Source organism: Phaenicophaeus curvirostris, chromosome 24 (assembly GCF_032191515.1).
Source record: "Phaenicophaeus curvirostris isolate KB17595 chromosome 24, BPBGC_Pcur_1.0, whole genome shotgun sequence".
In the NCBI taxonomy this organism is placed as follows: Eukaryota; Metazoa; Chordata; class Aves; order Cuculiformes; family Cuculidae; genus Phaenicophaeus; species Phaenicophaeus curvirostris.
This window is the reverse complement of record NC_091415.1, coordinates 4,595,371-4,618,498: the sequence shown is the minus strand read 5'-3', so window position 1 is coordinate 4,618,498 and position 23,128 is coordinate 4,595,371. Positions and strand designations below refer to the sequence as shown.

At 56.9% G+C, this 23,128-nt stretch overlaps 1 protein-coding gene across 4 annotated transcripts in view; it reads right to left on the bottom strand.

Annotated features, from left to right (window-relative positions):
* SCUBE3 (signal peptide, CUB domain and EGF like domain containing 3) overlaps nt 1-23,128 on the bottom strand; it is a 44,152-nt gene that overhangs the window by 8,378 nt on the left and 12,646 nt on the right. For 3 of the 4 annotated variants that reach the window (XR_011339056.1, XM_069875954.1, XM_069875952.1), the window contains exons 4-11: nt 20,496-20,630; nt 16,567-16,692; nt 15,518-15,634; nt 10,642-10,689; nt 6,128-6,244; nt 4,308-4,430; nt 2,085-2,201; nt 101-223 (exon numbers count right to left, since the gene is read on the bottom strand). Coding sequence is in view for 3 of the 4 variants with exons in the window: in XM_069875954.1 (XP_069732055.1) it covers nt 101-223; nt 2,085-2,201; nt 4,308-4,430; nt 6,128-6,244; nt 10,642-10,689; nt 15,518-15,634; nt 16,567-16,692; nt 20,496-20,630 (906 nt within the window). In the remaining variant the exon portion in view is untranslated. The remainder of the gene's footprint in view (nt 1-100; nt 224-2,084; nt 2,202-4,307; nt 4,431-6,127; nt 6,245-10,641; nt 10,690-15,517; nt 15,635-16,566; nt 16,693-20,495; nt 20,631-23,128) is intronic. The other variant, XM_069875953.1, reaches the window with a different exon arrangement.

Here is a 23,128-nt window from a genome sequence, read left to right as displayed (position 1 = left end):
GGATGGAGGTCCCCGTGACACATGGGGACCCTCTGGCTGGAGGATGTCCAGGCTGTGCTAGAGCACATCTGGCCATGGTGTGTGTCCCACCCCAACATACCTATACAGTCTTTTTTGTTCCAGTGCAGCTTGCAGCCAGCGGGACAGGTACACTGGTAGCTTCCAGGAGTGTTGATGCAGCCAAATTTGCAGCCACCCCGGTTGATGCTGCATTCGTCAACGTCTGTAGGGAAGAAGGACGAGGTGGTGGGTGAGGGGTAGCAATAGGGGCCGAGCGAGACCCCTCCAGGCTCTGACACTGACTTGCTGCATTGTTTCAGGGCTGTGATTTCGGATGGATAAATTGCATGACCTGGCTGGGGATGGGGAGGACGCAGGGCGCTTCCAGCCGTGTCTGCTCCTTGCAGCCGCGACACGGGACAAGGGAAACGTCCCCCAAGGCTGGGCAGTGAGGAGTGCAGCCCACCCAGGCTGAGCCTGGCCCCAGCCCCGCGGTGCGCTGGGGAGCTGCGGGGGGCAGCAGACGGAGATGACATGGAAGCATTTAGCAGCTGGATTCAAAAAAGCAGCTGCTCGGCAGCCCCAGCCCATCTCCCCATGGCAGGGACCCTCCGCCCCAGCCGGAGAAATCACAGAATCATAGAATCACCAGGTTGGAAAAGACCCACTGGATCATCGAATCCAACCATTCCCATCAATCACTAAACCATGTCCCTCAGCACCTCGTCCACCCGTCCCTTAAACCCCTCCAGGGAAGGGGACTCAACCCCCTCCCTGGGCAGCCTCTGCCAGTGCCCAATGACCCTTTCCATGAAACATTTTTTCCTAATGTCCAGCCTGACCCTCCCCTGGTGGAGCTTGAGGCCATTCCCTCTCGTCCTGTCCCCTGTCCCTTGGGAGAAGAGCCCAGCTCCCTCCTCTCCACAACCTCCTCTCAGGGAGTTGGAGAGAGCAATGAGGTCTCCCCTCAGCCTCCTCTTCTCCAGGCTAAACACCCCCAGCTCTCTCAGCCGTTCCTCATCAGGCCTGTTCTCCAGCCCCCTCACCAGCTTCGTTGCTCTTCTCTGGACTCGCTCCAGAGCCTCAACATCCTTCTTGTGGTGAGGGGCCCAGAACTGAACACAGGATTCGAGGAGCGGTCTCACCAGTGCCGAGTCCAGAGGGAGAAGAACCTCCCTGGACCTGCTGGCCACGCCGTTTCTGATCCAAGCCAAGATGCCATTGGCCTTCTTGGCCACCTGGGCCCCTGCTGGCTCATGTTCAGTCACTGTCAACCAACACCCCCAGGTCCCTCTCCTCCAGGCAGTTTCCAGCCAGACTTCTCCTAGTCTGGAGCTGCCCAGGGTTGTTGTGCCCCAAGTGCAGGAAAAGGGGCTTGATCCTCAAGGCCTGGTATGAAGCAGAGGCAGAGAGCATCCACCGATGGAGATGCATCCCCAAACGCCCCTCCTTGCACAGTTGCCCCTTCTTGGGAGCGTTGCTGGGAGCCAGCGACCTCCTCATTGCAGGGTCACACCGAGAGCATCCGAGGGGCTGCTCTGGCTCACACCGGCTGTGGATGTTGAGAGCGTGAGGAAGGTCGCTTGCTCTCACCAGCTGGGCAGCGCTGGAGCACCCAGCCGCGTGCCGCCGTCTCCCGAGGCGAACGGCATCGCTGCCGTGACACGCTTTGACAACCCCCCCGGTGCGTGTTTCATCTGCCTCTCTGCTTCCCGGGGCGCCACACGCCCCCGCCCTTGGGAGCTATCTGCCTTGTGAAACTTAAACCCTTTTGATGTTCCCCTTCCCACCCCGTCCCAGCTCCCTGCCAAAAACGTCGGGGATTTCTGCCTCTCTCCCGCTGCAGACAAGTCACAAATTGTTCCTGTCGCTCCGTTTGAAGTTGCAGACACCAGCGTCTGGCCGCGAGCCCTCTCCCTGCCTGGCTCCAACTCGGGGTACGCAGGGAACTGGCCCTTCCCGCAAACTCTTGGGGTGAGCATGGTCCTCGGGGGTCCTGCAGTGCCCACGGCGTGGGGCTGCCCCATCCCTGGGTGCCCCGCGAGCCTCCCCATGACCTGAACCCAGCACCCAGCTGGCCCTACCTCCGCAGTGGGTGAGCCCGTACAGCGTGTAGCCCTTGTTGCAGAGGCACTGGAAGCTGCCGGGCGTGTTGATGCAGAGGTGGTCACAGGTCCGGTCGAAGGAGCACTCGTCGATGTCTGTAGGAAAGGTAAAAGACGGAGGTGAGGGCTGGCATGGGGCAGGGGCAGCCACCTGCACAAGGGCTGTTCCCTTCCTGCTCCAATCATAGAATCATAGAATCACCAGATTGGAAAAGACCCACCGGATCATCGAGTCCAACCATTCCCATCAATCACTGACCCATGTCCCTCAGCACCTCGTCCACCCGTCCCTTAAACCCCTCCAGGGAAGGTGACTCAACCCCCTCCCTGGGCAGCCTCTGCCAGAGCCCAATGACCCTTTCTGTGAAAATTTTTTTCCTGATGTCCAGCCTGAACCTCCCCTGGTGGAGCTTGAGGCCATTCCCTCTCGTCCTGTCCCCTGTCACTTGGGAGAAGAGCCCAGCTCCCTCCTCTCCACAACCTCCTTTCAGGGAGTTGGAGAGAGCAATGAGGTCTCCCCTCAGCCTCCTCTTCTCCAGGCTAAACAACTCGATCCAGCAAGCTAGGGGCTACTGGGATGCTGTGAGATCCTGCACAGGAATTCTCCAGGATCTGGCACTGGGATGCTCCAGGATCCCACACTGCGGTGCTCAGCGATCCAGCACTAGGATGCTTTGGGGCCCCTGTGCTGGGATGCTATGGAGACCTCATGCTGCGATGCTCCAGGCATCCAGCACCGGGATGCTCTGGGACCCTATGCTCCCACCCTGCCTGCCTCCAAGCTCCCTCCTTGCCTGGTCCAGCTGCTCCTACATGGGAGCAGCAGCATACTGCACCAGCATCTGCCCCTGTCCTAACCTCCTGCAGCCCTTCTGGGCCTCCAACGGGGCCAGCATCACGTCCCTGGCACTGGGTGCCCTGCGAGAGCCCCGGCTGCTGCCCAGTCAGGGCTCTGCCGGTGCCAAGGAGGATGCTGTGTGGGCAGGTCCTGCCCCAGCGATGCCTGCTCGGCCCCGCAGGGCACCTCGCTGGGGTAGGGAGGCCCCGGCTGGGTGGGAGAACCCAACCCGGTGGGTCTGAGCATCATTTCATTGGTTTCATTAAGTTAATTGCCGCGCTCATGTCAAACGCCCAAGAGTGCGGAACCTGGATGGAGATGAAAGCGGCTGCAGCTCTGGAGTGTGCCAGCTCCCTCCTTCCCCGGCCGCGTGCTTTTGGGAAGCAACGCTTGGGCTCATGATCTCCCAGCCGTGCTGGGCTCAGTCCTGGGTGGGCTGGGGGGAGACAGAATCTGGAGCTCTCCCCACGACAACCCAGGGACCTGCTGGGTCATTTAAACCTGCTGGGTTTATGTGGGACATGAAGGAGGGGCAAAAAAGGTGGAAAAAAGCAGCATAGAGCAGCCAGTTTTCTCCAGGGAGTGCAGGATGGATCTTTCCCTCCCCTCTTGCCTTCTGACAGACAGGGGAAAGAGGGATCCCTTTGCAAAAACCACTGAAATCCTCGCTCTGCCTTGAAGGCTTGCAAAAACAGCGCATCTCTGAGCAGGGTGTGATCCAGCCCCTGCCACGGGGCAGCTGGCAGAGGGGGAGAAGCAAGGCAAGACACGTCCCACTGCTCTTCCCATTCCCCATCCCAGGAACACCGTGACATCTCAGCATGGGAGGAAGCAGCCAGTGGGTCAGTTCACGTGCTACTGACTCATAGCACGACTTCAGCCACGCTGCTGTGGGATTGCTTGCAAAAAAAACTTTGTGCAATAAAGCAGAGCAGCTTGGGGGCAAGCCCGGAGGGGTCAGGGTGGGTTCTAAGCTTGGGGTGCTCTCCCAGCACACCTGGGGTGCTCGCTGCCAGGGCTGCTGGTGGGGATGCTCCTTGCACACAGAGCTGTGTGCAAGCCCCAGGGCCGCAGGAACTTTATGACCAGCATCCCAGCCCTGAGTAAGACCAGAGGATTTCACCCCGCATCTGCTTAATTGCTGGCTTTAACTCTGCTGTGAGAAGAACCCAGAATTCCCCAGCTCGGGAGCGGGGCTGGGACGACAGCCCAGCTCTGCAGATCAAAGCACTGAGCTCCAGACCAGAGCCTAAATCCAACACTAATCCCCTGAAGGATGTATGTGGTCCAGCAGAAAGCCAAGAGGAATGAGCACCCAGATGAGCAGAAGCCGTGGGAGGGCAGAGAGAGGTGGTGTCCCTTACCTTGGCAGTTCCTCTCGTTGATGAGCAGCTTGTAACCCTTCTTGCAGCTGCACTCAAAGCTGCCCACCGTGTTCCTGCAGATGTGGTCGCAGCCGCCGTTGTTGAGCCGGCACTCATCGATGTCTGGTAGGGAGAGGGAACATGCCTCACAACCAGGCTGGGAGGCTTGGACAAGACAGAGGGGGTCTTCTCCCCTTGGACCCCATCCCCATGAGGAGCCAGCGAAGCCAGGAGAACATCTAGGTTCTGATGGTCACCAGGGGAACGTGGCTTCTGGACCTCCCTGGGTGCATTTGGGGAGCCAACACATAACATCGGAGAAAGCCAGGGATCTTGGGCTTGGCTGCCCTTGGAAGTTGTGCAAAATATATAGTTTCTGCAGGTCCCAGCAGCCCCTGGAGCTCAGCCAGGAGCCAAGGTCTCCAAAAGAGCCTCGCAGCTCGGGGAAAGCACTAAACCAGAGTCCACAGAGCCACAGGTTTGGGCTGGGGGGGCTACTCAGGGAGCAGCGAGGAGAAAAAGCAAATTGGAAAGGGAAACCACCTCCTTAAAAAACAGCTGCTTGACAGAAGAAATACTTCTCAACCCTCACCTCTCTACTTTCCATCTCCTTCCTACCGTAACCAAAGCTAAAAGCGATGATGCAGAATAACTGCAAAGAGAGCCAACAACCTGGAAAGAAGCTGGGAGTTGTTCTTATTTTTTTGCTTTTCTCTCCTAATCACAAAATTAACTGCGAGGAAATGACCTGTAAAATGGAAGGAGACCAGGAAGAAGCAGCCTCCTTCCCCGCCACCAGCGCTGGGGCAGCCGCTCTGCCTCTCTGGGGCTGGGGTTTATATTTTACGACCGCGAGGGAGAGAGCTGTAAACTAGCCGTAATAAAACCCCCAGACACAGGGGACGTGACTCCGGATTATTGCACGCTCCTGGAAACTGCAGGAGTGGAAGGGGGGGATGCTCTGATAAAATAACAAGGGGCAAGGGGTTTCTGGAAGCAGTCAGCAGGTAGACAGGCAGCTCGCAGCAGGATGGGGTTATATTTTTTTTGACTAGGGTCAAGTTCCCGGAGCTGCTGACAGACACAACGCAGGCGCCGGCCAGCTCTGGGGTCACAGTGTCCCCTTGCCTGGGGAGGGGGAAGGTTTAGTGCAACTGGGGTGAACCCCAGTGCGTGTGAGCCAGGCTGCTCCTGCAGGTGGTTGGAGATGCTGGAGGGAGCATGCAGGGGCGTTCGGCATCCTGAGGTGGACACAGTGCTCGGATCCAGCTTGAGAGTGAAGCCCAGAGGGACCGTGCATCTCAAATCCCTGAAGTGGGTGTGGGTTTCCTGCACACCTCTGGGGAAACTGAGGCAGCGAGGTGGAACAAGGTGGGACGGGACCCTCCAGCCCCACAATCATAGAATCACAGAATCACCAGGTTGGAAAGGACCCACTGGATCATCAAGTCCAGCCATTCCTAACCACTAAACCATGTCCCTCAGCACCTCATCCACCCATCCTTTAAACCCCTCCAGGGATGGTGACTCCACCACCTCCCTGGGCAGCCTGTTCCAGTGCCCAATGACCCTTTCTGTGAAATATTTTTTCCTGATATCTCCTCCAACTTGACCCGTTTCCTCCTCCCCAGGGGCCAAGGTCTGACCGTGGTGCCTTTAGCCAGGCAGATGAGTTGCAGCGCAGGATGCGATCACCATCCCACGGGTGCAAACACCAAACAAGCAAAAACCTGTCAAGCTGAGCTAGGACTGAGTCTTTTCTGAAAAGACTGAGGACACAGAAGAGGGTCTGAGGGACCCATGGGTGAGCACCCACCTACCTTTGCACGTCTTCCTATCAGGCTGGAGCATGAAGCCCATGGGGCAGCTGCAGTGCACGCCCGTGGCCGCGTCGTGACACTTGCTGTCGCAGCCCCCGTTGTTGACAGCACACGTCTCTGCACAGAGAGGGGAGAGAGAGCAGCTGCGGTGAGGGATCAGTGCCTGAAAGGCTGGGGGTCACACACACACAGCAACCAGATGTCCCCATGCCCACCAGACATCCCCACGCTGCAGCCCAGCAGAGACATCACCCTGCAACGGCCACCAAAACCACCCTTGGCTTCTCACACAAGCCATAAAGAGGTCATAGAGACCCTGAATTAATAATTCTCCCCCTCCCAGATAGCGACCACAAGGGCCAGAAGGGTTTTAAAGCATTGATGTTCGTGGATCCTGCAGCATCTTCCACCTCTGCCGATGACCCAGCACTCATCACCTTTCCCATTGCCCAGCTGGGTGCCACAACCCAAGGAATTTTGGAGGCGAAATAAGTGCACGTGTGATTCACCTCAGGCTGCAGGCAGTGCTAAAGCAGGAATAAACCACCCAGATTTCCCAGTTCCACATCCAAAACCCTGCAAAACCCTCCTGCCTTTCCAACAACCTGCTCGCATAGACTGGGCATCCGCATTTAAGGCAGAGAGGGGAGTCGGGACAGCCCCATCCCCTCGTTAGGGGATGCTTTATTAATTACAGGCAGGGAGCAGAGTGGCACCCGGCTGTCCCAGGGAGGACGAGGTCAGGGACACGGGCAGGGAAGTGCAGGCAGAGTCGCTGCCTGTTGCGAAACAGCCGGCGCTCGGGGCGCTGGGAAAAGCGGAGGTGGTTCCACAGAAGCTCTTCGTTCCTGAAACGTGTCGGATTTTCAGCTGACGGAGGGAAAAGCTGCTCCGCGGGATTAATCCCGCCACGCTCAGCTGCCGTGCTGGCATCAGGGTTGCGTGTTCCCCCAGAACGGTGCCTGCTGGAGGCCAGCTTTGGCAGCGCTAACGAGAAGGAATTGAATTTCCAGTAGATAAAGTCACTGTGCAAAATGAAGCCAGAGTCAGGTCTCTCTTGAGATCCCACCTGGAGTCCTGTGTCCAGCTCTGGAATCCCCAACATAAGAATCATAGAATCATAGAATCACCAGGTTGGAAGAGACCCACCGGATCATCGAGTCCGACCATTCCCATCAATCACTAAACCATGTCCCTCAGCACCTCGTCCACCCGTCCCTTAAATCCCTCCAGGGAAGGGGACTCAACCCCCTCCCTGGGCAGCCTCTGCCACTGCCCAATGACTCTTTCTGTGAAAAAAATTTTCCTAATGTCCAGCCTGAACCTCCCCTGGTGGAGCTTGAGGCCATTCCCTCTCATCCTGTGCCCTGTCACTTGGGAGAAGAGCCCAGCTCCCTCCTCTCCACAACCTCCTTTCAGGTAGTTGTAGAAGGATCTGTATAAGGATATGGATCTGTTGGAACAGGACTTGAGGAGATGAAGGACCATGAAGATGATCTGAGGGCTGGAGCACCTCCTGTACAAGAACAGGCTGAGAGAGTTGGGGTTGTTCAGCCTGGAGAAGAGAAGGCTTCAAGGAGACTTTAGAGCAGCTTCCAGTGCTGAAAGGGGAGAGGCTCTGGATCAGGGAGGGCAGGGATAGGATGAGGGGGAGCAGTTTTGAGCTGCAAGAGGGAAGATTGAGATGAGATCTTTGGAAGGAATGTTTTCCTGTGAGGGTGGGGAGGCCCTGAACAGGTTGCCCAGAGCAGTGGTGGCTGCCCCATCCCTGGAGGGGTTCAAGGCCAGGTTGGATGGGGCTTAGAGCCCCTGATCCAGTGGGAGGTGTCCCTGCCCATGGCAGGGGTGGATCTGGATGGGCTTTGAGGTCCCTTCCAACCCAAACCATTCCATGACTCTTCCCAGAAGTGCCCAGGCTGCAGCTCCCCAGGGATGCAGGTACGCAGCTCCGCTTCCCCAGCGGGATGGCAGTGGGATCCCAGCCCCCTTGCTGCCACCACCGAGTTGTGAAGCTGTAGGTGACCCCGTGCTGCCGGTCCCTAACCGTCACCCGCCGCTCAGGCACGCCGGACAGTCCAGTCTAATTTGGGAGATGCTTTATATAATTAGAACCCACACACAGAGGCAGGCAGCATCAGTGGAAAAAAAATGCAATTAAAAAAAAAATGCTAATTATTTCAGCATTATCAAAGTCAGCTGTTGCTGGTAGGACTAGAAGGGACACTAATTTAAATGAAGCATTTTCAGCTTGACAGCTTCCCTGTGAGATCAATCCTCAATTTCGGTCCCAACCATCAGAACAATGGTTTGAAGTGCATTAAGTTGTTCACAAAGGATAATAAAATATTCCTTTCAGAAGGCTGGTTGCTTGGCTAAATGAGGCATTTGGGCTTCAAGGAACCCAAGATGAAAATGCCTTGAAGAAATTCCTTGGAAAGAGCAAATCCCAGGTTCTCCTGCTCTTTGCAAGCACCACATGGGGTGGGAATGACTGAACCATCCAACCATTTGCTGCGGGGTGAGGGAGCTGGGATCGCTCTGTGCTCATCTCGCCACTGCTATTTTTATGATGTCCCATAATAAGAGAACAAAAGGGACCATTTTATGAAATTAATAGCCAACACAATTACAAAACCCAATGGCAAGGGGAGGGATTCCTGCAGATATTCGTCCTCCAGCCAGGTCCTCGCGCCACATGCATCCCAGCCCCACGGAGCCGGCGCGAACACCGCACCAAAGGGAAGGGAAACTTTCTGGAAGCCCAATGAATTCTCTAACAGCAGCCTTTGTTCCAGCAGCTGATGCAGAAGCGGCTTGGGGAGGATTGATTTAACAGGGTCACTGCTGAGACGAGACCATGGGCTCAGTGCAGGAGCTGCTTTCAGCAGGCTTGAGAAGCCGGAGAGCCCTGGGGATGCTTTATCATGTTCACAGCCTCCTCCAGAGCTGCAACACCCAGCTCCATCCCGGCCCCTTGGCACCTTTAGGAATTTTGGAACGCTCTACCCACCATCTCATGCAGGATGCTGTTCCTGCCCGGGACGTGCATGGGGTGGGAGGTGACCCAGCGCAGCTGGAGCACGATTGCGAAGCAGAGACCCCATCCTAACCTTGCAAAGAGCTTTTGCAAACAGGTTGGGGGCTGCTGAGCCACCTGTGAGGGTCAGAGGTTGGGTGGTGGATGCTGCTCAAGAGCAGAGCCCTGGGAGAGCAGAATTGTTTGGTGCTGCTGAAAGCCCGGGGGCTGCTGGCAGCCTGGCATGAGCCAAGCGTGACTCACCCAGCCACACAGAGCTTTGGCGAGGGCCTCCATCACTTGGGGAGGGAGAAGACAAAGCAACTTGCACACACACATACACTCTCTTTCTCGCTCTCCTCCATCCCAGCTCTGATCTCTCTTCCCAAGTGCTGTGCCATGGAAATCCTCGCCCCGCTCAGCATCCTTCACCGTGCTGCCCCTCACCAGGACCCAACTGAGCTCCTGCCCATGCCCCGCAGTGCCCTGCCTGCACATGCTCTGGTTTTGCCTCCACCTGCCGGGAAGCAGCAATCGCAGCGGGATTGCAAAGGGGATAATTGCACAGCAATCTGAGGGATTAGAGCCAGGTTGGCTGGAGCGCAGGGACGGCACGGAGCTGGGGGTCCTCTCTTCTCCCACCCCTGGGGGAAAGGCTCTGCAGAGCCCCCCGGAATCCCCAGGCGGGGCTCCCTGCCCCTGGTGAGCCACAAATCCACAGCTCGTCCTGGATGTGCCAAGAGTTTGCACGCACCCAGCACATCCATGAACAAGATTCCTTGCTGCAGGCAAGTCATGGTGCCTTCAGCCTGCCTCGGTTTCCTTGCTGGTGGAGCAGAGGCATCTCCTTACCTTTGTGAAGGGCTTAGAGACCCGATGGGGATCGCAAAGAAACCCTTGGGGAAGCAGCTGAGGTGCCCAGCCCAGCAAGAGATCATCGCAGCTCTGGGCTGGGTGACTCTAAACACAGTCAGCACCCCAGCCAGGACAGACTCCAGGACCCCCCTGAACGCCTGTGCCTGAAGAGGGGACCCTCCGCAAGCAGGAGGGCTCCAACAAGGGGTAACTTTAGGAGCACACAGCGCAGAGATAAGTGTGAACATCCCCCTCCCCACCCCACAGCCACCGCAGACCACTGCTAGCTCCTTGCAGGCTTGCTCAGCCGCAGCTCAGGGGAATAACTATTGCTGCAGCCACTGGAAAGCAGATTTTCACCCCCTGCACCAGGCTGGATCAACCAAAGCAACGCGACAACCCCCGCCTCATGCAAGCACAGCCAGGAGAGGGTTTTTTTTCCTCAGTCCCCAAAAGCAAAGCCTGCTTGCAGCCAGAGGCCAGGCTCACTCTGTGGGCTTTAAAAGCTGCAGCAGGGGACAAGGTTAGTGAGGCATGCGGTTAGCGCGACAGCTCAGCCCCCCGAGCCCGGTTATGATCTCGAGGTGAGAGACCATCCATGGTTAGACCCCTTTGTAGAGATAGAGAGAACAAAAATATTTACCATTAGAAAACGTCTCAAGGATAACGTGTTGCTGGAAGTGTCTCTCCCCTGTTTAACATTATAAAAAAGTGATTTAGAAACAGTATCCAGCAAGGAGTTGGTGTCACACGTTAATGGGTTCGACTCTGCAGCCTTTCCAGCCTGGTAGAAATTCTCCCTTTGGGGTTTTTCTCCTCCCACCTCCCAAAAGGGCCAAAACCTGAGGTTTGGGTCCGATGCTCTCGACTCCTCCATCACCCTGTCCAAGGCATCCCAAGCCCTGCAGCCTCTCAGAGTCCCTCAGGCTTCACACTCTGCGTCGTGCTGGCCGGAGCCCCAAGCGAGAGGGAGGAAGCGCGTGACGAGGAGCGTTAGTGCAGCCCGTTAGTCTGGGGAACTGCCCTCGTAGGAGCAAAACCCGCGCGTGCAGGGGATCCCCAGGAGGAGCCGTACAGCCGTGGCCTTTGGGAAGATGACCGCGTCCTGCTGGCAGCATTTGCATTGCTTGGATTTAGCGATGAAGCCAGCCAAGCTCACAGGGACCCTAAATTTTGGGTGCACTGGTGCTGCTCAGCCTCACCCATATATTGGTGCACCCAGGGTGCTGAGCACCCGAGGGAGCCTGAGGGGAAAAAATGGAGAAGAAGGAGCTGAGAGCAGCCTGGGCAAAGCCACCGACCCCCAAACTGGTGCTATCTCCCTTCAAGAATGAGCCTGAGCTTTGCCTGCGAATCTGCCTGGCACCACACATCTGGGTCATGTTCCTCGCTTCATCCCGATCATATCGGAGAGGGATAAGGCACCCCAGGAGCTCTTTTTGATCCCGTGTGTGGGCAGAGCTGCATGGCAGCATGAAACCAAAGCCTGAGAGCCCCTGAGTGGAGTGATGGGGGCACACGGAGCTCACCACCCACAGGACCGAGCGATGACGAGCGCAACCCTGCTCAGTGAGGAACGACGCCGGGTCCGTGCAGAGCAGAGGATGGTCAAAGGGGAAATGAGGGGAAACACAGCGACAGCTGCGCTGGAGCCGTCCCAGGAGGCTGAGGGCATGAATTCAGCAGCCAGGACATGGGGTGACGAGGTTCTGCAGGGATCATGTCCTTGAGGAACGTGCACGACACTCCCCCGGCCACCCATCCCACGTCCTCGCGCCTTGTTTTCCCCTTCCCAGAACCCTCCTACGCCAACATCTCTTTGCTCTGGTGTCTCCAGCATCAACCTGACAGCGGGGTCCAGCACAGCCTCCTACTCCTGGCACTTCCAGCTTCACCAAGTCGCAGAGCATCAGTGATGCTGCTGCAAACTACCCTGGCGTGGGTCAGGAAATCAGCCACAGAAGCGAGCTGGTTTAGTTTCCTCCTCCATCTAATTGTATTCCCTCCTCATCCATGCCCCACGCATTTGCTGCAAGTGGGGAGAAAGGTGACAGCCTCGCTGCACCCCAAAAATCACCGAGAGGGAGCTGAAACGATGCCCTGGTTTGCAAATCTTCCCAGAGAGCCAAAATCTCCATCAGCTGCGACAGCCTGGTTTGCATCACCCTGCAGGCTCTGCAGCCTGGGCTGACCTGGAGGGTGATTTTATGTGTTTTAAAAAAAAAAGGCTGGTTTTTTTTGAGCATAAATATAAATATATAAGGTCATCGGCCTCCCCTCCCAGCTCCCCCTCCCCCTTGAGCCTGCAGACTTGTTGGGAGCCATTAGGGCTGGCCCCGCGTTGCTCACAGGCATGTTATTCATTATCCGCATTTTTAAAAGCGGCAATAAAAAGCGGAAAAATGAAAAACACCAGCCGTGGCCTAATGAAACTGTCACTCAAAGGGGCTGATCGTGCTTCCTGCCGCGTGGTGTGATCTGAAGGGAACCTGGACCAGGGGCCTGTCCCGGCAGCCCATCAAACGCACCGCGTACAATTTCAAAGCCCACGGCCCGGGGAGCGAGTTTGCGTTTCCCCTCGCTGGAAACTTTATTCCCCCTGAAATGATGAAATATTTCAGAGGAAATGGGGAAGGGGTGGCAGAGGGAGCACTGGGGAGGGGGGGGGGGGGGGGGGGAGGGAGGGCTGTTTCTTGAGCCCTGGCTGTAAAACAAGAAAGGATGGTTATAAATATCCGAGCAGGTACCTTGGCTGTAAATCTGCTGGCTGGGCATCCCCGCGGGGCGGCTGCCGGCTCCCAGAGCACAATCCCACAGTGTTCCCGCAGCGGGGCTGGGGGCCAGGAATCCCTCGGGGGATGCAGGAGCCACGCGGGCTCCTTCCTGCGAGGAGCGGGGTGCAAACCCGAAAGGGATGCAAAAGGTGCGGCGGTGGGTTTAGAGCTGGTGCTGCTCCTGAAATCCTCCGTGGCGGTGTTTGATTTCCCCCGGGGAAGGTGGGAAAGGGAAAAGCTCACAGGGATGTATCAGCTCTGATGGGAGATCCCAGCAGATACCCACCCTCACACCTGTGGTACCCAGGGTCCAAGTGCTGAGACCCCTCCAAGCATCCCCTAAATCACGAGATGCTTTGGAGAGCTGATCTCTCATCTCATCTGATCCTGCCCCCAGTGGGTCAGGAGCCAAACCTCCCCGAGTCACAGACACCCACTCACGCAGGGACCTTCATCCAGGAGGAACACACCAGCTGATGCATCTCGGGGTCCCAACTCCCCCATCGGAGAAGTGCTCCCCACCCTGGGCGCAACAATAACCCCCCAGGAGGAACCTCAGTGGGTGGGAAGGGATGCAGCAACCACAGGAGCAAACGTGAGGATGTTGGGGCCAAGGGACTGACCTCAGTGAGTGGAAAGGGGTGCAAGAGCCTTGGGAGAAAACACAAGAATGATGGAGACAACGGGCTGACCTCGGTGGGTAGGATGGGATGCAGCAGCCGCGGGAGCAGACACGAAGATGATGGAGACAAGGGGCTGCGAGAGCTGCCAGGCTCAGGGTGAACCCTGGAAGCAGGCTGGGTGACAGCGGTGGCATTAATGTAGCAGGAGGGTTTTGGGGGGGGGGCTCACCCCAAGCATCCCTCCAGCAGGCAGGGAGCAGCCAGGGGCTCAACGGGCTCCTCCAAGGATGGAGCCGCCGCTGGAAAGCGCAGAAGGTTTTCTGTTCAGGCACAGCAGGGACATGGGGAGCCAAAACCTCCCTCTTGCTTTCAATTCCTTTTTCTTCTTTATTTTGCAATAAGAACTCAAATGTCTCGAGCAATTTGTGGACTTAATCACTCCCCGAACGTAACATTTTTTAAATCGAATCAGCTGCTCAGCAGCACAAGCATATGAAACCAGTAAAACTTCTATCTCTGTTTGATGTTTTACAATTTGAAAACATACACAGGAAAAGGACAATTTTGGGGGTGGTTGAGTTGTGGGGTTTTTTTCTTTTTTGCAAGACAATTGTTCCTGAGCTGAGCCCCCGTGGTGCCAAGTTGGAATGTATCACCGCGGTCAAATCTGTCCCCTCCATGTCCCTCCCCAAATGCTGCTGGTGACGGTGACAATTTCTAGCGTGGGGACATCCTCACCTGGCTCTGTACAGCAGCATGGAGGCAGGCAGAGACCCATGGCAACACCCACCCTGTCCCCAAGTGTCTCAAGCATTCCTGTGGCCAGTTTTGCTCCCGACAGTGGAGCAGCGACGCATCCCTGAGTCTTGCAGGCACCCACAGCACCTCTGAGCCTCGCAGGTACTCACAGCATCCCTGAGCCTTGCGGGCACCCGCAGCATCCCTGTGCCTTGCAGGTACCCAACCTGCAGCATCCCTGCACCTCGCAGGCACCCAACTCACAGCCTCTCTGTGCCTCATGGGCACACACAGCATCCCTGAGCCTCGCGGACACCCACAGCATCCCTGAGCTTTGTGAGTACCCACAGCATCCCTGAGCCTCGCAGGTACGCAACCCGCAGCATCCCTGAGCCTCACAGGTACCCAACCCACAGCATCCCTGAGCCTCTCAGGTACCCAAACCACAGCATCCCTGCACCTCACAGGTACCCGCAGCATCCCTGAGCCTCTCAGGTACCCGCAGCATCCCTGAGCCTCTCAGGTACCCGCAGCATCCCTGAGCCTCTCAGGTACCCGCAGCATCCCTGAGCCTCTCAGGTACCCGCAGCATCCCTGAGCCTCGTGGGTACCCGCAGCATCCCTGAGCCTCGTGGGTACCCGCAGCATCCCTGAGCCTCGCGGGCACCTGCTGCATCTCTGAACCTTGCAGGCATCCGCAGCATCCCTGAGCCTCATGGGCACGCAATCCACAGCATCCCTGCGTCACGCAGGTACCCGCAGCATCCTGAGCCTCGCAGGTACCTGCACCATCCCTGCACCTTGCAGGTACCTGCATCATCCCTGCACCTTGCAGGTAACCAAATCGCAGCATCCCTGAGCTTCGCAGATACCCGCAGCATCCCTGAGCCTCGTGGGTACCCAAACCACCGCATCCCTGAGCCTCGTGGGTACCCACAGCACCCCTGAGCCTCGTGGGTACCCAAACCACAGCATCCCTGAGCCTTGCGGGTACCCACAGCATCCCTGAGCCTTGCGGGTACCCAACCCGCAGCATCCCTGAGCCTTGCGGGCACCCACAGCATCTCTGAGCCTCGTGGGCATGCGCAGCATCCTGAGCCTCGTGGGCATGCGCAGCATCCTGAGCCTCGTGGGCATGCGCAGCATCCTGAGCCTCGTGGGCACATGCAGCATCTCTGAGCCTCACAGGCACCCGCAGCATCCCTGCAGCAGCCCTCACACGCGCACCGGGTTTCTCCAATCTCAATAAAAGGAAACGGCACAACCCCAGAGCTCGAGAAGAGACCCTCCTTCATCAGACCAAGAGCAAATTGCCTGGAGGGGAAGACGAGCCGCCCCGCGCCCCAACCCACATCCCCGCGGGCAGGCGCTGGCTCGCACCTACCTATGCACGTCACCCCGTCCGAGTGCAGCAGGAACTTGACGTGGCAGCCGCACTTGGGCCCCTGGTCGGTGTCGTCGCAGGTGTGCTGGCAGCCCCCGTTCCCGTAGTTGCAGGTCACTGTAGGAGGCACAACACCGGCTGTCACCACCCCAGCCCCTTTCTTCCCCACCCAGCATCCCCAAGCTGCCTTGGAAATATCTCAGCTTTACCCTCAGAGAGATCCCTTCCTCCTAGATAATTTCTAAAGCCCTTCAAAATTCCCCGGGGGGGGGGTGTTGGCAGATGCAAACTGTTATGTGGTTTCTCACCCTTTCCCTTTGCATATTGCTCAATGCCACTGGTGGGGCTGGAGCAAAGGGGACCGGAGGGCTGGTTGCCCCTGACCCTGGATCTGATATTCCAGGGAAAGGGTGGGACTTTCCCAAGCTCTGGAATGACTCAGGTGCTGCTGGGAATCCCTGCCAGCCCCTCGCGGGGAAGCAAGGCATTCATTTAGCTTGAAGGGAAAATAGCTTCGTAGGATTAAAACTCCATTCCATCAGTGATTTTACACGTTTGCTGCAGAGAGCAAATGAGAAACAAAATAAAAAATAATTGCATAAACACACACGTATCTAAAAAATCTGGCAGTGCCAGGGAGATGCTGGCAGGAGATCAGACAGGCTGAGAACACCACGAGCCCTGGGGAAAGGATTGCTGCGTTCCTCCCGTGCTGATTGCACTTTCCCTGCTCATCTGCCCTTGGGAAAGCAAAGCCCGTGGGACTGGGACAGGGGGTCCTGCACCTTTGGGACCCTCTTCAACTACCATTTCAGTCTCAGCGTAAGGGCACAACGTGTCCTGGCAGAGGGGGTGCGAGGAGCATCATCTGTAAGGGCAACAGAGCTGGGCGTGCTGGAGGAAATAAAGCCAGAAGCCTTCAGGTTCAATAAAACCAATTGATGGCGTGGGGTCAGGGCTTTGCAGCAGGGCCAGGAGGGGTCTGTGCAAGGAGGACAAGGTTTGAGGGCTCCAGGAGACCGTATCCTCCTCCACGGAGCGCTCCTTACGTTTGCAGTCGCGCTGGTTCTTGGTGAGCTCGAAGCCCGGGCGGCACTCGCAGGCGATTCCCCCCTTGGGGGTCTCCCGGCAGATGTGGGCGCAGCCGTGGTTCTTGTTCATGCAGTTCATTCCTTCTAAAAGAGAGAAGGAAGCAAAGAAAAGCTCCAAAAGCTCATCGGCACTGGTCCACGGCAGCAGGAGGGAGTCCGGGGTGGGATGGGGAGATGGGGAAAACCTTTTGAGGAAAGGATAACCCTGGGCAATGCTTGAAAAGGCACAGGGCTGCTCCGGGAGGTGGACAAAGCCACCCTGCAGCCTTAAACCTTTAATTCCCTCTCTCCACCTTGGGTGAGACCCCACTCCTGTGCCTCGGAGCAAGCAGCACACACAGAAGCTGCCCCTGCCCAGCAACCCTGCCTGGCACTGCCAGATGGAGAGATGCATATGGTGCTTGGAAGATGGGGCGAGCACGGTTGTGACTCCTTGGGAGAGCAGTCGTGGCATCATTCAGCAGAGCAAGGGAGGGTTTTGGAGGGACGAGGAGAGCCCTGGAGCTGCTCCACCGGGTTAAGCCCCCAGGCTGTGTCTGTTAAGCTACAGGATGCTTTGACAGCTCTGGGAGGATTCATATACTGGCAGCTCTTGGAGAATGAGGGTTTGGGGAGCTGCTGGTTCCCATTATTGGAGCTGACATTTCACCCTCGCTGACCTGCCCACAGCCCCCTTCCCACCCCAGCCTCTCCTGGGGCACGAGGACACCCAGTCGCACAAGGCTGGCTCAGCAGGGCATTGACAGGAGTTCATGAGGCACTTAAGAAATGCCCGCAGAAAGCTGGGAATGGTCCTGTGGGAGATGCAACTGCTTGCTCAGGGCCTTTTTCTGGCAGAGGGAGGGGGTCAGCTCCTTTCCAGGCACCTGGTGCTGAGCCCACTGCAGGGTGAGCGATGCTGGGATCAGGACCAGGCAGAGCTGCAAGCCTGGGATCTGACAAGAGCCTGTGGCTGGAGGGTCAGGGACATCTTAAAGGAGGATGCTGAAATGCACCAAGCACGTGCAGGAAGGGTTAAAGGTGCCCAGGTTAAAGGCACCTCCGGCTCCTGCCCATCACCTGCCCGGCAGATCCCACCTGGCTCTGTTTCAGGACTAGGCAGATCATTTGGAATTGCAGTGGCAGGCGAGCCCTCTAATTAGAGCATCCTGCTTCCCACCACACCAGCATCCCTTCCCTGGCATCCACGCTGCACCAGGAACCCCCAGCCTGTGGGAACCCCTGCTCCATCTCTCCAGCCCCCCTCGCCTACCCCAGGGCTAGGAACTCCTCGCGAGCCCCTGTGCTGCACCCAGCTCTTCTCCAGGGTCCCCCCAGGACACACAATGCCCCAGGCACACAGACAACAGCCAAGCCCTCTCAGCCTCTCCTCCAAACAATGGCTTTTTTCTCATCCTCTTTTTATTTTTTGGTGCTCTTTACTAGCTGGAAACATCTCTGCTGCATCCTGGGTACCACGGCGGACACGGAGACCTCGAGGCTAACCCTGCCCTGCTGCACCGCTTCTCCTCCAGAGATGCCACCTTCCAGAGAAGCTGGATCCTGATGGCCAGCAGGGATCCTCTGGAACATCCCAGCAGAGACGTAAGCTCTGATGTGCGTTTGCCCCTGCTCCCCTCCAGGCTGGGATGGTCACACGCTCTTTTTCTAAGCCTCCCCCTGCAACTCCACCCAGGCTCAGCATCCCTCTCCGCTGCACAACACCAGGACACAGCAATCCCTTGGTCCCTACAGCCTTCTCCTGCTGGAGAAGGGAGCCCTTGAGCTTTGCACCCCCTTTAATCTTTCCCCTCCCTGCAACATCATCACCTGCTCTCGTGGAAGGACCCTGCTCACCGTTCTTGGTTTTGGTGGCTCCTCAGGCACCGCTGGGCTGAGCATGATGGGGTTTAAAGGCACCCAGTGAACCCCAACCCTTGGCCTACTGGGAGGAACTGGTTAGTAAGAGGGAGAAGGTGACAGTGCTGCTGGGGTCCTGGGATCATAGAATCACTAGGTTGGAAAAGACCCACTGGATCATCGAGTCCAACCATCGATCCATTCCCCCGGTGTCCCAGCCCAGCAATGCTTCATCCCCTCTGCATCAGGAGGGAAAGAGGAAAGCTAGAGGGAGATTAAGAAACAGAAGAAAAGCAAAGGGAAAGGATAAAGTCTCCTGCCAGGGTAGGAGAAGACAGACAAGGAGCTGGCAAGGACCCCAGAAGAAAGGAAGCAGCCGTAAGACTGGGGTTTAGCTCTCTAATACTGACTGCTTCTGCCTTGGCAGCACCCAAGCAGCTAGGAGGAAAGTCAAAACAGGCTTTAACATCACACCCCAAATAGTCCTCAGGTGTCCTGCATTTTCATAGTCCGGGGGACCAGCTGCAACCCTCCCAGCAGCCACTCCTGAGCCCGAGCTCGGGATCCACGCAGCAGCCACAAGATCAGTCTCAGGGTGCAGAAGCACCGCAGCACTCTGCAGCCACTCAGCTCAATAAATCATCTCAAAACCCAACACCTGCATCCCAGTCCCTAGGATGAGCCCCCCCGACACCCCCAGCCTATCATAGGGGATGGAGCAGCCAGCTCATCCCTCCTGTGCACACAGGGGATGGAGGCGCAGGAGATGCTGAGATACCTCAGGGAGCTGGAGGGACCGACACAGCTGGGAAAGAGGGAAGGAGGAAAGCAAACCCACCCAGCTGGCTTTGCCAAGCAGCAGAGATAAAAATCAGCAGAGAAGCAAAAATCTCTCATTTCCTCCTATTTTGGCTACAAGATCGCTCCAGACGGCAGCAATTTAGAGCTGATATCGAGACGAAGAGCTCGGTGCTGCGCAGACCTGGCAGGAGAATACAAGCCTTGCAGGGTGGCGTGAGGATCTCTGGATACCTTTTATTTAATAAAATGCTCTGGAGACGGGATTCACCTCCTCCATTTGCTACTATTGTGCTTGGTAAAGGGGCCTGTGAGGGTTTTGTTTTGGGGATGTCTCTGCCAGTGTGCTCATAATAAATTTGCATTTACACCTCACTAGGGGTAATTTATGGTTTCAATACAGGTTGGGGGATGATGTGATTGAGAGCAGCCCTGCAGAGAAGTTCTTGGGGTGCTGGTGGATGAGAAGCTCAATGTGAGCCGGCAACGTGCGCTCACAGCCCAGAAACCAACCGTGTCCTGGGCTGCATCCAAAGCAGCGTGGCCAGCAGGGCGAGCGAGGGGATTCTGCCCCTCTGTTCCTCGCTTGTGAGACCATCTGGAGGATTGTGTCCAGTTCTGGAATCCCCAACGTAAGAAGGAGATGGAGCTGTTGGAGCGGGTCCAGAGGAGGCTACAAGGATGATCAGAGGGGCTGGAGCACCTCCCATATGAAAACAGGCTGAGAGAGTTGGGGTTGTTCAGCCTGGAGAATGCTCCGAGGAGACCTTAGAGTGACCTTCCAGTACCTGAAGGGGCTACAAGAAAGCTGGGGAGGGACTGTTCACAAAGGTTTGGAGTGATAGGATGAGGGGCAATGGGGATAAACTGGAGGGGGCAGATTTAGACTAGACATAAGGAGGAATTTCTTCACTATGAGAGTGGGGTGGCCCTGGAACAGGTTGCCCAGGGAGGTTGTGGCTGCCCCATCCCTGGAGGGGTTCAAGACCAGGTTGGATGGGGCTTGGAGCCCCTGACCCAGTGGGAGGTGCCCCTGCCCATGGCAGGAGGGGTTGGAACTGGATGGGCTTTAAGGTCCCTTCCAACCCAAACTCTTCTATGATTTGCAGCACCAAGACGAGTCATGAACCAGCACCAGCCCCCAAAGCCAAGCACCATGCAGGGGTGGCCAGAGATGCTGAGGGACAGACCTGTTGGATAAACAGAGGGGATGGAGGGTGATCTAGGGCAGGAGAATGCCATGCACTAACCTTCAGGGCGCTGGATGCAGGTGTGCTGGTTGTCGCTGAGGAAGAAGCCCTCCCGGCAGAAGCACTCGTAGCTGCCCATCATGTTGACGCACGTCTGCTGGCAGCCGCCGTTGCCCTCCGAGCACTCATCCAGGTCTGCAAAGGGAAGGTGGCAGGGGGTAAGTGTGGCTGTGTGACAAGCTTGAGGGGATGGGGAGCTGAGAGTGACAGATTTGCCAGGTAGCAAATTATTTCTGCTTTATATACATGATCCCCTAGCCAGAAGGAAGGAGAACTGCCTGAAAGGAGGTTGTGGGGAGGAGGGAGCTGGGCTCTTCTCCCAAGGGACAGGGGACAGGACGAGAGGGAATGGCCTCAAGCTCTGCCAGGGGAGGTTCAGGCTGGACATCAGGAAAAAATTTTTCATGGAAAGGGTCATTGGGCACTGGCAGAGGCTGCCCAGGGAGGGGGTTGAGTCCCCTTCCCTGGAGGGGTTTAAGGGACGGGTGGATGAGGCGCTGAGGGACATGGTTTAGTGATTGATGGGAATGGTTGGACTCGATGATCCAGTGGGTCTCTTCCAACCTGGTGATTCTATGATTCTATGATTCTATAACCATGTTAAGGCTGCAGGGAAGGAAGGCAAAACACAGCGAGGACTGGGTCACAGAGGCCATACAGCATCCCAGCTGATGGGTAAAGAAGGTCCAGCTTCATTTTACAGAAAGGAACACCTAAACACGCAGGAAGGGATTTTCCTTGTCCTGGGACCCCAAAGCACCCAGGATGCTTGAGCGGGATGCTGGTTGCAGCCTCCCCTCACCCCCAGCCCCTCAGAGCCCGTTGCCAGCTGGAGATGTCTGCATTTCATTAGGGGGAGCTGGGAAACCTTAGCCCAGAGCAGGAATAATTACTTGTAAGGAGAGGCGAATCCCTGAGAGCTCTGCTGCCCTCGTGCCTGTTTCGGTTTAACAAAGCGAGGCTGGAAGGGGCTCAAGATGTGCGTCCGTGGCAGCCGTGATGCCCTTGCCCCAGGCTGCTCCTGCTCTACCCCTGCAAATCTCTTGTTTAATGAAGAGCAAGAGCTCGTTGAGTGTCCAAGGTGAACCTGCTGGTGCCCCGAGGAGCAGAGTAAATGGGATGCCGGTCTCGGGCAGAGAGGTTAACGTCCACCACGGCTGCCCCTGCCCACTCTGCCCGCGGTGCCGGGGTTGGTGACAGCATCAAGCCAGGGAACAAGGGGCCCCGTGCCAAAGAAAACCTCCTGTGAACTCAAGCATTGCCGAGCCAGCGGCTGAGGAGAAAACTGAGCCTGCCGGAAACGTTGGAATAGCGACTCGGTGATGGCACGTGCCAGGGGGAGCTCTCAGCTCCTCGAGCAGGAGGAACCCCTTGGTTTTGGACAAAGAGATGGATGGATGGATGGATGGATGGATGGATGGATGGATGGATGGATGGATGCATGCTCAAGCAGCACTGGTGTCTTGCACCAAGCCCCATTCCCAGGTGCTCTCTGAAGGATGCTGCGATGATCCCAAGGGATGCTGTAGCCCCTGCTTTGGTTTCTGAGCATCTCCTGGGGCTGCAGCTCCGGCTGGAAACCGCAGTGGGAGCAGAGCCCAGGAGCATCCCACAAAACCACTACCTTGGAAAGGAGGTATTGAAAACAGACACAAAAGGACACACTCTGCAATGGTAGGATGCTCGTAGCTTCCTCCAAGACTCATCCCAGCCAAGCTATGTCCTGCAGATGCCAATAACTCTCCTCAAATCCCCTTGCTTATAGCGAGGGCTTAATGTCTTGCAACTTCTCCTCCGAGCTCCACACAAAAATGAGGAGGCAGCCGTTCAAAACCGACGTCTGAAACGAGACTCCGCCGCTCTAATACCTGTTTTATTAAATACAATGGACATGGGCAGAAGCCAGCAGAGCCTGTGTCAGGATAAGGGCTTGAATTCCTGTCCTGGTTCAAAAGGTCGCTTAGGGTGGGCGATGGGGGAGCTGGGGGGCTCCGGTGGGCACAGACTCCAACCCATCCCAGGCTTGGCCACAGCGCCAGTAAAGCCTGGGCACGGTCCTCTGCTTCGTTCTGCTTCGTTTTCTTTTGGCTGATGGGGGATGCCTGCAGGCTGGGGAAAGTGCCGTCAGGATGAGGGGGAAGGAGGATGGAAAAAAACCCCACTGGGGTTCATCCCTGCTTCCCACCCTGAGAGCAGCCACGGAACAAACCCAACCAGAGCACAGGGGGTGTCCACATCCCCATCTGTAAAATAGGCTCCAGGCGATAAACCTGCCCCATCCCTACGGCAAAACAAAGCGTCCGAGATGCTGGGATGAGCAGAGGAAAGGCTCAAGGGCCTGAGCCCCTAGGTCTCCCCAGCCACATCCATCCCCTCCCACCCAACTCTGTAAACACATGACGTCTGCGGCTTGCCGAGCCCGGCTTTCTTTTCTTCTCTTCTCCTCGGGGTCATCCTCCCCTGGGAGAGGAAGGCAGAGCCGCCCGCGCCTCCTCCCAGCTGTGTAAATCTCCCCCTTCTCCGAGGTTGCTGCAAAGATCCCACTGACGGCGGTTAATGCAAAGCGTATGTGGCCATAATCCCTTCCCCCTCCCGCTCCTTCCAGTGATGAGCTCATTAATGACCCCTCTGCA